The sequence below is a fragment of the Colias eurytheme genome, chromosome 19, assembly GCF_061535395.1.
Source record: "Colias eurytheme isolate Ceu_HAF_F1 chromosome 19, ilColEury1 Martin Lab GWU primary, whole genome shotgun sequence".
NCBI lineage: Eukaryota > Metazoa > Arthropoda > Insecta > Lepidoptera > Pieridae > Colias > Colias eurytheme.
This window is the reverse complement of record NC_142998.1, coordinates 9,248,480-9,265,740: the sequence shown is the minus strand read 5'-3', so window position 1 is coordinate 9,265,740 and position 17,261 is coordinate 9,248,480. Positions and strand designations below refer to the sequence as shown.

General features: G+C 34.3%; 1 protein-coding gene across 1 annotated transcript; it reads left to right on the top strand.

The window, feature by feature from the left end:
• Impbeta11 (importin beta11) lies at positions 1–15,947 on the top strand. Its single transcript, XM_090112950.1, has 17 exons — positions 1–236; positions 1,393–1,537; positions 1,799–2,019; positions 2,333–2,492; positions 2,847–3,093; positions 3,420–3,701; positions 4,404–4,585; positions 4,915–5,100; positions 5,211–5,310; positions 5,483–5,691; positions 9,008–9,205; positions 9,425–9,617; positions 12,588–12,840; positions 13,411–13,637; positions 13,859–13,988; positions 14,386–14,584; positions 15,137–15,947. The coding sequence occupies exons 2-17, from the start codon at positions 1,403–1,405 to the stop codon at positions 15,239–15,241; spliced, it is 3,027 nt and encodes a 1,008-aa protein (XP_089969076.1). The 5' UTR covers positions 1–236; positions 1,393–1,402; the 3' UTR covers positions 15,242–15,947.
• Positions 15,948–17,261: the final 1,314 nt, after the last annotated feature.

Genomic DNA, 17,261 nt, shown 5'->3' with positions numbered 1-17,261 from the left:
TAAAATTGCATAAATTTTGTAAAAATTTTGACTATGGTGATGTTACTGGAATTATTCATTTATGTTTTACAATGAATCTTGCTTTAATTCTTAAACATATATAATTCATGTATGTTTAGTGAGAGTTTGAAGCAATAACTACTGAATTAAGATTATAAATGGAGTAAAAACCCTATAATATCTTTATACGCATTAAACCATAGGTTATGTTATATCCTGACTTTCTGCTATAGGAAGTAAGTATAAACTATTTAAATATTTTTTGTAGATTTTCATAAGCTTGTTGATCATGTTTTATATCGTTTGATTACAACTTTAAAAACATACATCTACTTAAACGTTGTTGCACTGTAATATTTCGTGCCGGTATTCTGCTAAAATTTGTTAAGGTAACGTAAAAATGTAAATTTTTAGTAGAAATCGTAATTACCGTCATCGTATGTAGAGGTAAAATGTATATTATGCATATGTATGTGGAATACTTTGCTTAGATAGCAGAATATTATCTTATTTAAACAATGTATAATTAAGCTGTGTTTTTGCATTTAACAAATATTTGTGTTTCACTCAAGGATTCATTTAAAATTGTCTTATTCTTTTCTGCACTTGTAAATTATCCATTACTAAATTATGGTATGACATAACGTTTTGTAGGTGCAGATTTTGAAGTTTTACACAATCAACATTAGCAATTTGTGTATGATATTAACTTTGTAAAAATAGAAGATAGTATAAAAAGCCAACACTTGATTACATTTTCAAGCTATTTTCTACTAACTTTTAATATTATTATTTATTAATAATGAACAAGCAGTCTGACCTGGTTTTACCCGTGGTACATGTTTACATTTTCTCTCCATAAGAACCATCATCACACTTCAAGAAATATTATAAAGAAAATAATGAATGATATTGTTTCAGCCATTCTCAAGTTATGTGCTTACCAATACTTATAATATTTTACTAGTTACCCAGGGGTGACTTGCAACAACTTATTTTCAATGAAATACTAAACAACATTCTGAGTTCCAAGAATTATAATGTAACAAATTCTCATAAAATAAATTTAGTTTGACCTTAGAGAACAAGCAAATGTACTGTTTGACCTACAGACTATCCATAATTTTCCACTATATAATAAATTCTTTTGCCAAACTTGTGTTCATAATAACTTGTTTATCACAAAACTAAATAATTATATGTATACTTGTGAACACAAATTTGTTTACATTTTATTACATTAACCCATTGACCACCGAGCGGCCCGATCGGGCCGAGACACAATAGATTTTCTATTGTGTCTGTGATCCGAGGACTGACGGATTAAAATCACACTAATATAATAATATTTTTACCTATCATGTAAAAAAATAGCTACTTTTTAATAAACAGGTAAGAAAACATGGATCCAAACATCTATGCATTGGTGTTGGATACACTGAACCGGGCTACCAGCCAGGACCCAGAGGTACTCAAGCCTGCAGAGAAGAAATTGGAAGAATGGGAGATAGAACCAGGCTTCTATTCTGTGCTCCTGGTAATATTTTTTTGTGTTTCATACAGTTTGTGTGCATCTTTGAATGTGTAGTAATTAATCAAATATGTGTGTGTGTCAAATAAATTTTATGGGCATATAAAAAAAAAAATCATTTATTAATTTTTATATTTTCTTTAATTGTGCTTTTAATAATAAACGAAACACTTGTTTTATTTCTCCAAAAAGATATGTAATTATGAGCATATAATTCATTATCTATATATTAAAATTTAACAATACAGAGGAGTTTCTTTTTTCCAGAATGTACTATCAAACCATTCCATCGATATAAATGTCCGTTGGTTGGCGGTAATGTGCTTTAAAAACGGCGTCGATCGGTACTGGCGTCGCAACGCACCTCATGCTATCACTGACGAGGAGAAAATGAAACTTCGTAGCGGATTGCTGACGTCGAGTATTTTGAGCGAACCAGTTGCACAGATTGCCACTCAACAGGCTGTGCTTATTGCTAAAATTGCTAGGTAGGTTTGACAGTTGTAGTCTTGCTACCACCTAACTATTTATAATTTTACATGGATATTTATTGGATAATACGACATAGTTTATCACCATTGATTTTTATATCTTATCCTTCTTATGAAAAGAATGTGAAACACAATACAGAATGTAAAGGACAGATTTTTGTCTATTTCTCAGTTATGTCAGAAAAGTATAAGTTCACAAATGTCTTTATAATAAATTTGAGAGCATACACAATATTAAAAAGAAAGAATTGAAGCAACCTATACATACATACTTTTGTATATACCTACTTATTTAATATTTATTGTACAGGTTTGATTGTCCAACAAATTGGCCGAACTTAGTCCCGGATTTGATTGGAGCACTGAAAGCACCACAACCATTGGTTCAACACAGATCCTTACTTATATTCCATCATGTGGTTAAAGCTCTAGCCTCTAAGCGACTTATTGGCGATAGGAGGACATTCCAAGTATGTCTTTGATTATAATTCTTACTTCATTCATCAAGGAATTAACTCATCAGAGAATTTGGTTAAAATCTACATTATTTGATTCTTTATAAATGTAAATATTTACGTTTATTCAATATTATTAACATCTGTTCTTCTATATTTTAACGTGATAACGTTTTTAAAATCGTTTTAGTCGGGTGACATGTTCAGAAACTTGTGTCACACCAAAACCTCACGAGCGCGATCGCAGGTATAACGAGAGAGAGACGGACCGATCTCCCGTCTCATCTCGAGCGCTGCCACCAATAAGACGTTATCACGTAAACATCTCGATCGTAAACCTACTTTACAAACAACCAATTTTTTTTTAAGGAATTAACTAACTCAGTATACGGTTTCATATTGAACTTATGGCATGAGAACACGGAAATATTCCTTCGTCACATTCAAGAGGGTGCGGCTACAGAACTGATTACTGAACATTTGGAAAAAGCACTTCTTTGTTTGCGTGTGCTGAGAAAGTTGACAGTTTTCGGTTTTAGAAGGGCACATGAGAGTCAGGACGCTATTGCATTTTTGAATGTCGTGTTCGATAGGGCTAAGACTAGCTTGGAGTGCAGTGAGTATTTTTGATAATAAATATTTACTGTAATTATATTTTGCTTGTTCTAAAAAGTTCTAAGATAGTAATTTCGTTTGATAATAAACTGGAAAATTATCTTTTTCTTCTTTACAAACTCAATGAATACTCGTTAACTCAATTAATTGTGTAAATATATTTATTATATATGTTTGTGAAAAAAAGTAGTCAAAAGTGGTTTAGTCAAAAGTTATTATATTTTATTCTCAAAGCTTATAACTGGAAGTAGAATATAATTAACTGTTTATGAATAAAGTTGAACTAAATATAATCAAATGTTGATGCAATTTTTATTTTATTTGCAGGAAAGCTCCTAAAAGGGCGCGGAATATATCCGCTGGAACTATGCGAAAAGTTCATAATACACCTTACGAAAGTCGCCCTAGGTGTATTATGTTTCCATCCATTCTCTTACGTGCCTCTAATTCGGCCATCTTTAGAGTTTGCCTTGTATTACTGTTTCACGGAACAAGGCATGTCGTTGATATATGAACGGTTTACTATACAGTGCTTGAACATTGTTAAGGGCATCTTGCAGTGTTTGGAATTTAAGTTGCCGAAGGGAATGGATCAACCGAAAGAGCCGTGTAAGTTTTGCGTACATTATCTTTAGGTATTGAGTGTTATGGATAAAATGTAAATGCAAAAAAATTTGAAGATAATATTGAAAGATTAGATTAGAGAGATATTAGGGACAGGTGCTTTATTTAACATTTTTTTTTCAAATAAAATAAGAAAGTAAGTTTGTAAAACTCGCCAAGATTGTCATACTGTCTATTTCATTTAACTCTAAAACTAAATAAATATCATATAAAATGGCAAGTGGCAATCCTTTTTTTGGCTTACACACACGAATTTGCTATATGTAAATGTTTCTTCATACAATAACAATTATTACTCTTTTCCTAAACTTCTTTGGTATTACCACAAAACAATTTAAACACAGTCTAACTTTAAACCAGGGATCTGTCACTTTAATAGTTGTCTATGTGAAAAAAAACAGATTAAAGAGAACGCGCGGCTTAATGATAAATCCTATCTAAAGTTTTTTGTGGTAAGACAGCTATATAATAACCGGCTATCTCTTTTGAAGTGAAACTTCTTTATTGGGGTTGGACAAAAATTTAGTGTAACATTTTTGCGTTACGCCGTACGCGTGAATTTTGTGTGTTACGCCGTACGCGTGACATTTTTGAGTTACGCCATACTCGTGACATTTTTAAGGTCATAAAGAAGTTTCACTTCTTACGTGTGTACTCTAGTACACGCATACATTTTTTTCATTGCAGTGACACTACAAGCGCACCAGGTAAAATGCGAAGTGCTAACAGAGAGCACAGTATGCCATATGTGCAGACATTTAGTCACTCACTACTTTCTATTGAGTTCTGATGACCTGGCCTTGTGGGACGCAGAGCCCGAAAGCTTCGCCACTGATGAAGCGGGGGAGTCGTGGAAGTATAGCTTACGAGTGAGTTTTTGATTTTGAGTTTTGAGTTTAGGTCAATTTATAAATGTTGCTATTTGTAAACGTTACTATTTTTAATAAACATGGTTTTGTGCTGTCGGAAATAATGTTTCTAAGTTGCTATTGAATACTGATAAATTTATTGCAATCTTATATTTGTTAGTTCCCTTTTATCTTGTGATTTCTTATTTTCAAAAAAATTTTTACCCCTTCGTTTTCACAGTGATTCTCTTTAATTATAATATTAATGTTAATGGTGTTATAAATAACATACAACCAAATAATTATCTTAGAACAAAAAAATCTAAATATTTTCTATTTTTCCCATACAGCCGTGTACAGAAGCAGTGTTCATGGAGTTATTCCACGAATACCGATCTCTGCTTGCGCCCGAATTGGTCCGGTTGTTAGTTTCATTGCAAGAATCGCCCGTGTCTCCAGACGATCTGCCGAATATATTGAAGAAAGATGCGATTTATAATGCGGTGGGATTGGCAGCTTTCGATTTGTATGATGATGTAAGTGGGATATAACTAAATTTTCTTTGGAAGTTATGATACAAAACAAAATAATTTTTTTTCTTAGTCTTATGATAAAATCTCCTTGTTTATTATTATTTCTTTTTCAGGTGGATTTTGATGAATGGTTCACCAATGTGTTAAGCCAAGAGTTAAAAATTAAGGATAACAATTACAGAATTATTAGAAGAAGAGTATGCCAGCTCATAGGTAAATAATATAAACTGTCAACTAACCAAGTGTTGTATAAATTTACTTAAGAAAAATGCCGATTTTTACAGGTATCACGCATACAAACATTTTCCATTGTCACTTTTTGTGTAAAAATGTCCTTTTTATATATCTCATAATGTGCATAATAAATATTTATGTTACATTGCAGGTCAGTGGTGTGGCGTGCGAGCGTCCCAGTCTCTCCGGCCAGCAATATATGAGGCTTTACTCGAACCTCTCACGCGACCGGACGAAGACCCTGCGGTAAAACTGGCCGCTGCTGAAGCTCTAAGGAGCACAATAGATGACTTCAACTTTAAAGTGGAACAGTTCGCGCCGTACGCACATCATGCACTCGCTGCTCTTTATGAGCTCCTGGTATGTGTGATACGATTTTATGGTTTGTGTTTAAATTATTGACAGTTTAAATTAAAATATTATCAGCCGTACAAATAAACGAGTTATAACATTTTGTGCAAAGAATAAACTAAGAATAAGGAAAAATCATACAAATAAACACGAAATAAATGTAACCTAGTATAACTTCGTAATAAGTATTCATACTAATGCTATTCCGTCCTTATTACGGCTACCACCCTAGTATAAGTCTGACATAACCGAGTTGTAACATATCTTTTAGTACATTGTGCTGTGTTTTACAAGTTTTAGAAGCAATTTTCAATCTAAATTTGAGATAATAGCAATATTGAGAGTAATACGAGAAGTAGAAAAAGTTGAGCAAATTAATAATTTCATTACGTACCTATTGAAATGGAAAATTTTGTATGAAATGTCAAAATATACGAAATTATGAAAAACCCTTTTGATATTTATAATGATTTATTTATTTACAACATGTGCCAAACCATACATACATAAAACTTATTTCTAAACTTATCACAATAATATACACTTTCGTTGAAAATATAATATATAAATCTTCTAAGCCTGGAGTTGTATGTTTTGAGTACCAGTTATTTGGCAACTCTCTATCTCAAGTAGGGCATGCACCCGGGTTTACCCGGTTCCGAAAAACCCGGGTAAACCCGGGTTTTTTGATGATCTTGAGAACCGGGTCTGCATAGTATGAAACCCGGTTCTCCCGGTTCCGACCAAAATATTAAAATATAAAGTATTATTTATATTTTGCTGCATTATTTTAACAAATTTATTGGATCTGGCAACGTCAGACTCACGTGCATCGCGAATTTTCGTGCCACGCCTCAAACGTGGCTCCGATTGGTTGTCTAACCTTAGATGCTATAAGTTTCCTACGGTTGTATTACCAAAAAAAATTAGGCTTCGAAAATGACAAAAATTAGGCTACAGAAATATTTTTATTAGATTTCTCGTGAATTTGAAAAGCTGTTAATTTTACTGATTCATATTTAATGATCCAGTCATGTTTTTGTTTTTGGTATCAAGCTGAAATTTATATCGAATACTCAAGTCTTCGGTCCCTTATAAGTGAAAAAGTCGAACTCAAAAGCCAACGCATCAAAAGATACAGCCGTAAATGCTGAAAATTTTCGAAAATTTCGACATTCGCATGCAGGGACTCAAAACCTACAGCTGGGTACTTTTCATGTTTTTATGTGATATTATGATAACAAGAGCGCCGAGACAACCGTCAAAACGCTAAGGAATAGAATACGCTATCGATACAAATTGACATAAGCGTATGATGTTTTGCCTAAGGATTCGGTCACACTACCAACGACGACGACGACCACGAACAAAATTTTCATCCAGTCGAAATTAAATAAATTGTGCAAAACACAATTAAAAAAATTTTTTCGAGATCAATGGATAAAAAAATAGGTTTTTCGTAGAAACGGTAGCTCCTAGAAAAAAATGTATTTAACCTTTTTTATAGATAATTTTATGATGTACAATTTTGGTTCCAGGTGATTGTATGATAAACTTACCGTCTCGGCGAAAGTCGCAAAAATAACTATTTTTTTATTAATTGACCTCGAATTAATTTTTTTCCGAGTACCTACCGTAATGACGGGAGATTTAAATATTTTATTTTGAATAAATTTTGGCAAGATTTGAATATTGGTCGTGGTCGTCATCGTCGTTGGTAGTGTGACCGAACCATTACCAAAATATCATGAGCTTATGTCAATAATTAGCGTTAGCAATTTCTATTCCTCGGCGATACTGACGTTTGACTAAGGGCCAAGGTACTTTTATAAGACTGATAAATAAAGAGAAGTATTGAAATTTTGTTTCTTTGTTAATTTAATTAAATAAGACACAAGCCGCGTAAAATAAAGGCCTATCAGGTACTTTTACAGTTACTTTTGTTTAATTTCGTATTTTTTCCGAAGTATTATAAAAGAACCGGGTAACCCGGTTCTACCCGGTTCTGAGCTCGATTTGGAACCGGGTTTCAAAAACTTGGAACCGGATCCGGTTCTGCATGCCCTAATCTCAAGGTGGGTTTATCTTCTGTTCTCCAGATATTGGATAGCGTTATCTATCATTTGCTTGCATATTTAATGATATTGCACGCCTCATAAGCGAAGCGTTGAGGTGGGTACTACTGTCACTTCGCGCAAAACATCTGATTTTTCAAACTTAAAATGTCTTTACATACACACACATATTAAGAAAAAACACTATTTTTAACGTTCATGATATTTTTGATGTCATTTTTGTTATTTAAACTAGTTAAAAAACAGTTTAAAAAAGTTCTGACTTGGACGTCCGTGTGTCTGTATGTGCGGATCCTTTTTCTTGTTAACACGATAGCGACCGAAATACTTTACTAATCGAGTCTTTTTTTTCTCTTACGCTTGAGTATGCTCAGGAATAGAACCCTTTCATTTTTCAGGGTCTGATTCGATATGGTTTAATTGTTATTAAATAAACAAAAATAATAATTAATAAATATTTATTAAAAAAAAATTATGAGGCGTGCACTTTTGGATTTTCCAAATTATATTTAAATTATTTCCAATAAATATTTAAAAAATAAATAAACAGAACATCGTATGATGAAACTTCACAACAAATTCTTCTTCTTCTTCTTTTTCAAATGGCAACTCCCGATCCCAGTGAGGACGGATTCTGCCACACAACAAATTCGACGAAGTCAAACGAGCGTCAGCGAATGACAGCACCAAGGCTTAACCGTAGACAATTTCAATGTTTTTCATAATTTTGTGAATGAATTGCGACGTTGCCGCTTCGCGCCTATTGCATAGCGTGAACATAGTTACATCGATGTTATTCCAAATTTATTTGTAAGAAATTATGACATCCTTATTCTTTATTTATTCTTATCATATCTATGCATTGCATAAGGTTTGAATAAGCAAGTTTTTATTTGTACGGCTGTATAAGTCTTGTACTATGCGAGTTGCATGTAGTTTATGTGCTCCTAGTAGAATGGAACAAAATAAAATAACAAAAATGGTTGTTTGTAAAGTAGGTTTAGGATCGAGATGTTTACGTGATAACGTCTTATTGGTGGCAGCGCTCGAGATGAGATGGGTGATCGGTCCGTCTCTCTCTCGTTATACTTGCGATCGCGCTCGTGAGGTTTTGGTGTGACACAAGTTTCTGAACATGTCACCCGTTTAAAACGATTTTAAAAACGTTATCACGTCAAAAATTGCTTAGAATAGTTTATGTTTTCCTGCATATTTTGTGTGTTAATAAATTGTGTATGTATTTCTTCTAGGTGGAATCTGAAGAGTGCGACACGAAGATGCACGTCCTACATGTGATATCGTACGTGATGGAGCGGTGCGGCGCGCTCGTGAGCAGCGGCGGCGGGGCCAGCGCGCTGTTCGCGTACCTGCCGCAGCTGTGGCAGCACGCCGCCTCGCACCACATGCTGCGCGCCGCTGCGCTCGCCGCCGTGGTGCATCTCGTGAAGGTCAGCGGTGATATCCATACTAATATTATAAAGCTGAAGAGTTTGTTTGTTTGTTTGTCTCGCTTGCACTTCAAGCCTTACATGGAACGCCTCAGAGCGAGGTAACGCCGCATGAGTCATGTTTTTTCGTGCGTGCAGCCGGCTATCGAATTATAAGACGTTGTCACGTCAAAAATAACAGAGAAAATTGCTAATATAGTTATTTAACATGTCTCTTAGGCGGTGGGCGAGTGCGCGGACAGCATCCGCGGCTGGGTGGTGTGCGTGGTGGGCGAGGCGACGCGCGCGGGCTCGCCGGCGCACGTGTACCTGCTGGAGGACGCGCTCGAGCTGTGGCTGGCCGTGCTGCAGGCGGCGCGCGCGCCCGACCCCGCGCTGCTCGACCTGGCCGCCAACCTGCACCCGATACTGGGTGAGACTTGTTTATTTACTATATTATTATCTATATAATACTAGCGGTTCGCCCCGGCTTCGCCCGTGGTACCTACATGTTTAAACTATCCTATCTCTCAAGTTTTATCGAACTGCACATGGTGTGCGAATTTTATTATAATCGGTTAAGTGGTTTAGGAGTCCATTGAGGACAAACATTGTGACACGAGATTTATATATATTAAGATATATACAGGGTGTAATCGTTAAGTGTGCACAGGCGATTTTTCCGTAAGTATTACAGATAACAAAAAACTTTAAACTGATATCTAGACATCGGATTATATGCACTAACAAAATGCCAAAATATGCATGCAAATATGCACTAAAAAAGGCCGAAATATGCACTAAAAACGACTGATATGCCTAAAATATGCACAACACAAAATCAAAAAACCTTTATTAATTTTAAATTTAAATCAAAGATTGCACAAAACCAGTGAAATTTTCTTGAAATTAAGTATAGTTTTTGTGCCAATATACAATTTAGCATTTTAACCAAATTTTCGATCGCAAATTTGTGACTTTTGACACCCGCGAGCCCTGTGTTGCCACCTTAGACCTTTCCGGGCTAAATCTAGCCCTTTTTTGGAATTCAACCCGTGTTTTAAGTTTTTAGCCCCAAAAGGGTAATCTAGCCCTATTTTGAATGGCTCAAAAATTACTTAAAATGGAGCCCATTTTGTAATTTTTTGCCATTTTATCATGCCAAAATAGGGTTGGTTTACTCGCTGAGCGTTCTGATTGGCTAATAAAGGTTAGTCGACCAATCAAATCTCCACGCCTTTTCCGGACATTTTCACGCATTTTCCGGATATTTTCCGGGGATTTTCCGAGCATTTTCCGGGTATTTTCCACGCTTTTTTCGGACATTTTCACGCATTTTCCGGATATTTTCCAGATATTTTCCAGGCATTACCCAGGGATTTTCCAGGTATTTTCCATGCCTTTTCCGGACATTTTCACGCATTTTCCGGATATTTTCCGGACATTTTCACGAATTTTCCGGACATTTTCACGCATTTTCCGGATTTTTTCCGAAAATTTCCACGCATTTTCCGGATGTTTCCCAGACATTTTCCGGACATTTTCCGGAGATTTTCCACGCATTTCCCACACATTTTCCGGATATTTCTCAGGCATTTTCCAGGCATTTTCCGGATATTTTCCGGACATTTTCACGCATTTTCCGGATATTTTCCGGACATTTCACGCATTCTCCGGATATTTTCCAGGCATTTTCCGGGGATTTTCCACGCATTTCCCAGCCATTTTCCGGACATTTCTCAGGCATTTTCCGGGCATTTTCCGGATATTTTCCGGACGTTTTCACGCATTTTCCGGACATTTCACGCATTTCCGGATATTTTCCAGGGATTTTCCAGGCATTTTCCAGTTTTTCCGAAAATTTCCACGCATTTTCCGGATGTTTCCCAGACATTTTTCGGACATTTCCCTGGCATTTTCCGGAGATTTTCCACGCATTCCCCACACATTTTCCGGATATTTCTCAGGCATTTTCCGGATATTTTCCGGACATTTTCACGCATTTTCCGGACATTTTCACGCATTCTCCGGATATTTTCCAGGCATTTTCCAGGGATTTTCCAGGCATTTTCCACAGTTTTTCCGGAAATTTCCACGCATTTTCCGGATATTTTCTAGACATTTCCCAGGGATTTACGGAACTGTAATACTTACGGAAAAATCGCTTGTGCACACTTAACGATTACACCCTGTATATCGCACGTGTACCTGCTGGAGGACGCGCTCGAGCTGTGGCTGGCTGGCTTAATTTTGATTTTGAATTGTAATTAATAAAATAAAATTTGGGAATTGACAACATTTCAAAATTTTAAGCTACTTATTTTTTTATTTTAATGAAAACTAGATCAAAAATTATGATACACGTATTTTTTGATTTTTCTAAATATCGAAGTTTTCATTCATATTTTTGTTGAGTTTTAAAATCATCTCATTCTAAAATGTCGTAAGCGCCAAATGACGTCATACATACGGAGGAATACATTTTTTCCTTTGCCACATACCTAGTTTAAATTAAAAAAAAAAACTTGACAGTTGATATTTTGGCACATTTGTCACTTTGATTCGTCAAGCTTTGTAAATATTGTAATTTGTTATTTGCTGATCCAAATTTTAAACAAAAGAATCTTATTCACAAGTGCTGATGATGATGACTTTATGCAGGATTTGTTAAGGGGTGCTGAAAATTTCTGGGAAACAAATATACTATCCCAAAAACGTTGGAAAGTGTTAAATAAATACAACTTTTAGTAAGTAAACAAAGTTTTTTATTTCAAGAAAATTATGAACACTATAGGCACTATTTGTATAATATAAATGAATTGGTCCAACTCCAATCAAACAAACATCGCGCTAATGAGATTAAATTAGAAAACCAAAACACAATAACACGATTTAAAAGTTTGTTGACATGAATAATTCACAAAAATGACATTAATATGAAATTTGACACATGCCATACCCTGTAAACGTCAGTGATAGTTTTTTTTTTAACTTTTTTTTAAATTAGGCTAAGGCTAATTTTTATTCCTCCGTATGTATGACGTCATCGTCACATTTATCGTTTTTATTTAATTTCTCTTAAAATATGCGATAAAAAAATGAAATAATTTTTTTTCTGTAATCGCAAGAGCAAAATAAAGAAACGGTTTTTTTCTTTCATGGCCTTATAAAAAATGAAATGTTGTCAATTATGTTTGCTTGGATCTTGGAAAAAAAATACAAATTTCCTAAGAATTATTTAAAACTATTTTGTCAATATTTGGTGTTTGCAGATATAAATAAAACAATAATGTTGCTATACCTCCATCTCACATCAAAAACAAAAATAACACAAATGAACACTTAATTCTACTCTTAGTTTAATTTCTATTACTTCTCCTTCTAAACTCAAATATCCTTCCAGAAACATCAACGGAGCACCTTCGCATAGTCGTATATATAATGCAAGCGTACGCCTTACTCTGTCCCGAAGAATTTTTCTCCTGTGAAGGCGCAAAATGTATGGCTTTACTCGATGATATGTTGAGTGACATGCGTACTGAGGGCGTAATAACGGTGTTAAAGATGGCGGAAATATGTATTAGTGTTACATACCCGGAAAGGAATCCGTTCTTGGGCGTGGAGGTGATATGGCCGATATTGAAGCGGGTTATACAGTGAGTTTTAATGAATTATATGAATGATAGTGCTAATTGTATACGAAAATAATTTAATGAAATTTCAAATTAGGTATTAAAAATGTATTGCACGCGCGATAGTAAAAATATTTCACTGCTGTTATTTTAATATTAAGAAATTCTTACTTTAAACTATCTTTCACTCACTCCTGCGTAAAAATAATGCGTAATTACTCTTGTTCCTTAGATATGATAAGTGACAAAAAATATGCTTTTTACATCCGATTTCAATTCAGCCGAATAGGGTTGATTTTTTTTCGATAGGCTTTGGTTGCTTCTGCTGTTAAAATTTTTTCGCTTTTGTAATGTTTTGTCAATACACCATAATACGTTAATTTTGTTTCTTTCACTTTTGTGTTTTAAGCTTTGTATTGGATTGTGTAGCTAATTGTTTTTAATAACTCAAGCCCCGGAACCACAGACACAATAGAAAATCTATGTCTGGGACCGATCGGGCCGCTTGGGGCTCAATGGGTTAATGATAAAATATGCAATAGAATTTTGTTTCACATACGATTATACATTTCTAATGTTACAAAATTTTTCCAGCTGTCTCCTAGAAGGCGACGATTTACCAATGGTATTCTCTGTCCAACTATGCCTTCTATCGCGAGTTATCCTTCTATCCTCTGATCTCTTCTACAAAGCTATACAAGACGCTGCAAAGAATCTACCGGAGTATGAGTCGGATCCGGTTAAAGTGCTGAATAAACTGTTGCATGTTTGGACGGAAAAGATGAACTTTGTGACCCAGGTTGAAAGGTGGAAGGTGGTTGGTGAGTTTTTTGGAGATTTTCATTTAATACAGATTAAAAAATTACTGGTGTTTTTTTTGATACAATGAGCGAAAATTTTATGACCGAATATTATTATTTATATAGATATTTAATTAGTTTCAGTAATTAGTTTGAGACCAATTTGCGGAAAGACTTCTGTGTGAAATATGCTGGAGACTGACAAGTATTTTAATAATAATATATTGTTTTATATATTTCAGGTTTAGGTCTAGCAGCGTTATTAACAACGCAAAATGCGACTGTCCTTCAGAGGTTCCCCGCGATACTTCTCAATTTGACTGAAGTTTTGAATGACGTCATGAAATTGGAAGACGGAGGCTCTTATGTTGAGTAAGTTTGTTTTTTTTATTCGGGGACCGATAGGTTTCGATATATGAAACATAATCCTATGATAAAAGATGTAATTAAGTAAAAAATAGAACAATAAATTTCGATATTAGTGGTTCATAGATATAGAAGAAAAACAGACAGTTATTCCGGATCAGAACTCAGAAGGATGTTGTTGCTTTTTTTTTGACAAATAAAATGTAACAAATATATGAATAACATAATTTTATCTGAACCTATAATTAAACAACATGAACTTTTCATCTCCTTTCAGGTGATCTAGTGGCTCGCGCATCTAAAAATGCATAATATTACGGCTACAAGTTACTAGTACTTGTAGCCGTAATATTATGCATTTTATTATTCATATAGTAATATTACAATAAAGTCTACTTTCCAGCGGGCTAGTAGCCCCGCCCGGGTCGCGGCCCGCGTCGCCCCTGGAAGGGCGCGGCGCCGCAGCGCGGTGGGGCGCGGGCGAGGGCGCGGACGGCGAGGGCGCGGCGGCGCGCAGCACGCCGCACGAGGCGAGGCGCCGCCGCCTGGCCGCTGCGCACCCGGCCCACGCGTTGGATCTGCGCGCGGTGACGCACCACCAGGTTGGTTATGCGCGCCTGGTACTTTGTCGAATGTTGGGCAGTTGAATTTAATAATAAAAAATAAAAAAAACAACTAGGTAGGTATATTTAAAAAATAACTTGTTGGTCCTAAGTACTACATAATATCAATTTAATCCTAATACATAATATACTTACTTTCTTTCTAGATTTTTTAAAATTTCAATTATAATAATGATTGATTTTTTAACTTCTAAGAACGTTTTATATACGCAACGTATCTTTAAAAAAAATCAAGAAATATTATAAATTTTATATAAATTGAAAAAAAATGACATGCTATCGAATGAGTGTACAAAACGTACACAATTTACTTTGAATAACTTCAAATTCACGAATCGCCTTCAAAAATATTTCATAATATTCAACATGCGACTTTACAGGAAAAAGGGATTCACTTTTATACGACGTTGCTAACAATACTTTGTTAGAAGGTACTCAATTCTTACAGAATTTTTGTTTAGAGCACTTTTGTTTTTAAATAATTGTCGTGTATGGAAGTTTCTTTTAGTAATTTTAATACATGTTTTCCAGCTTCAAACGTTGAAGAATCAAATTGGTGCGGAGACATTCGAGAGACTGTTGCAGTCGACGGACAAAGATACATTACAGCAGCTGAGGGAATATATACCGCTTTAATTTCAAATTATAAATATAAATGACTCGCTGAATTACATAATAGAGACGAACAAAACTCGGAAAATTTGACACGAATATTCTGATAAGTATAGGTCTTCGAACGTCGATTAAAACGAAAATGTATTAATTTTTTTTATACCAACTATCGTATCTTGTTAATCTTATGACTATGTGTCTCACTCTTGTGAATGAAAAAAGAATAGGATAGGAGATATGGAATATTTACTTGTTTATTCGCAATTATAGAAGCGATATTGGCGGTTTAAACTAAATGAGTTGTTTTATGGATATTTTTAATATCAAAATAAATGAGGAATTCCCTTATGGTCTGCTATTATGAATTTTAAAATTTGAATCGAACTGTCTTAACGCATTTATCCTCTAACAATTTTATCGTATAAATATTCAAAAAAGTCTAAAGCTGTTAAAATCAATTTGAAATTAATGTACATTGTTTATTGATAAATAATGTATATTAATTTCCAAAGCCTCATACACTTATGTGATATAGATATTTCCTATAAAATAGCTTTAATTTTAAGACCAACGATTCTGTATATGTCTGGACGATGTTTGAGCATTTACGAATAATTTTTGCGTGGTTCGCCTTTTCCGGAATGTTCTATTAAAAAGTTTGTTATTTTTGGTCTGATTAAGAAAAGAAGTATGAAATAAGCAATAAGCATCCATCCAGCCTTTGATTTTAGATTATTTTATATAGATGAAATGAGCAATTAAATTTAATTTCTTGCATTATTTTCTTCAGCTTTATATAGGCACTGGAAAGTAATAAAAAATGGTTAAAATGAGCTAAAAGCTGGATAAAAATAATTATAAATATTGACATATACAGAATTGCATGAAATTCACTACTGTAGCGCCTAGGTTGTTGTATACTAACTCTAAAATTCTTAAAGTTCTGCCATCTAGAATTAATTGGAGAAATTGTTATTAAAATAAGACAAATGAATTAGTATGACTATAAAAATACAGTCCATGTTTTTATAAAATGCTTTCATATGTTGCCAAGTCACTTTATTATAGGTATCGATCTCTCGCTCACTCTTATTGATATTTTATTGCGACAGAGCGAGATAGCAATAAACTGATACATTTTATTTGCTTATACATACAGTGGTGGACGTTTAATTAGAAACTCGTAACACGATGAAGTAGTCATCAAATTCATTTAACATTTACGTATGAACGTATTAAAGATTAAGTATTATTTCGTATGTAATAGAACACCCGTTTATCTAGTTTTATAAGACAATGCTTAATTTTAATCAAACATTAGCTTAAATTAATAAAATTAAACAACTTTAAGTGAAACCTGATTTCCGAGTATTTTCAGTCTGGACAACAAATTAGAAACAGCATGCTTCGCGTGATCCAAAGTCAAAACCTGTTGAAATGCCGCCAATATTCTTTCTTCTACAAATATTTTCACCGTTTTTTAAACATTCTATCTAAAAGTTTCTGAAAATTAATTTGCTTTACAGTATAAATGGTTAAAAGTATGATTTGTGACCAATCAACAAGAAAAATAATTTTAAGTTTACATTTTGACAAAAACTAGAGTTACAGGAAAATTGCAAATCATTTAGAGTGTTCGATAAAAATATATTCAATGCTATAGTTTATTTAAAAGAGCATGGTACTTCCGAAAAAGTGCCTAGAAAAGCTCTATCACGAAAAACCACTGCACGCGAGGATAGGCAAATGATTCTTTTGGCAAAGATGGATCCATTTAAAAGTTCAAATTCTATTATACAATTAGTTTTTTCCGAAGATGAACCTCGCAATGTGTCGATGAGATCGGTTCGCAGGCGGTAATTTGAGGCAAAATTTTTTGGAGAGACGCCAGGAAAGTACAGCTTCTTACAAGGAAGGGAACAACGTGTTTCATTTACTTAGAAATAATGCTAGTGGACAGTACGCCAGTGAAAAAGTTTTATTTTGGGATGAAACTAAAATTAATTTAATCAATTTTGATGGCAAAGGTCGACACGCGTCGTTA

Bases quoted from the DNA above. Each gene is read 5' to 3' on its own strand.
- Impbeta11 (XM_090112950.1), top strand. From the start codon at position 1,403: ATGGATCCAAACATCTATGCATTGGTGTTGGATACACTGAACCGGGCT. The intron at 9,206-9,424 runs GTCAGCGGTGAT...CATGTCTCTTAG, and splicing joins CCGTGGTGCATCTCGTGAAG to GCGGTGGGCGAGTGCGCGGA. The intron at 13,638-13,858 runs GTGAGTTTTTTG...TATATATTTCAG, and splicing joins TGAAAGGTGGAAGGTGGTTG to GTTTAGGTCTAGCAGCGTTA.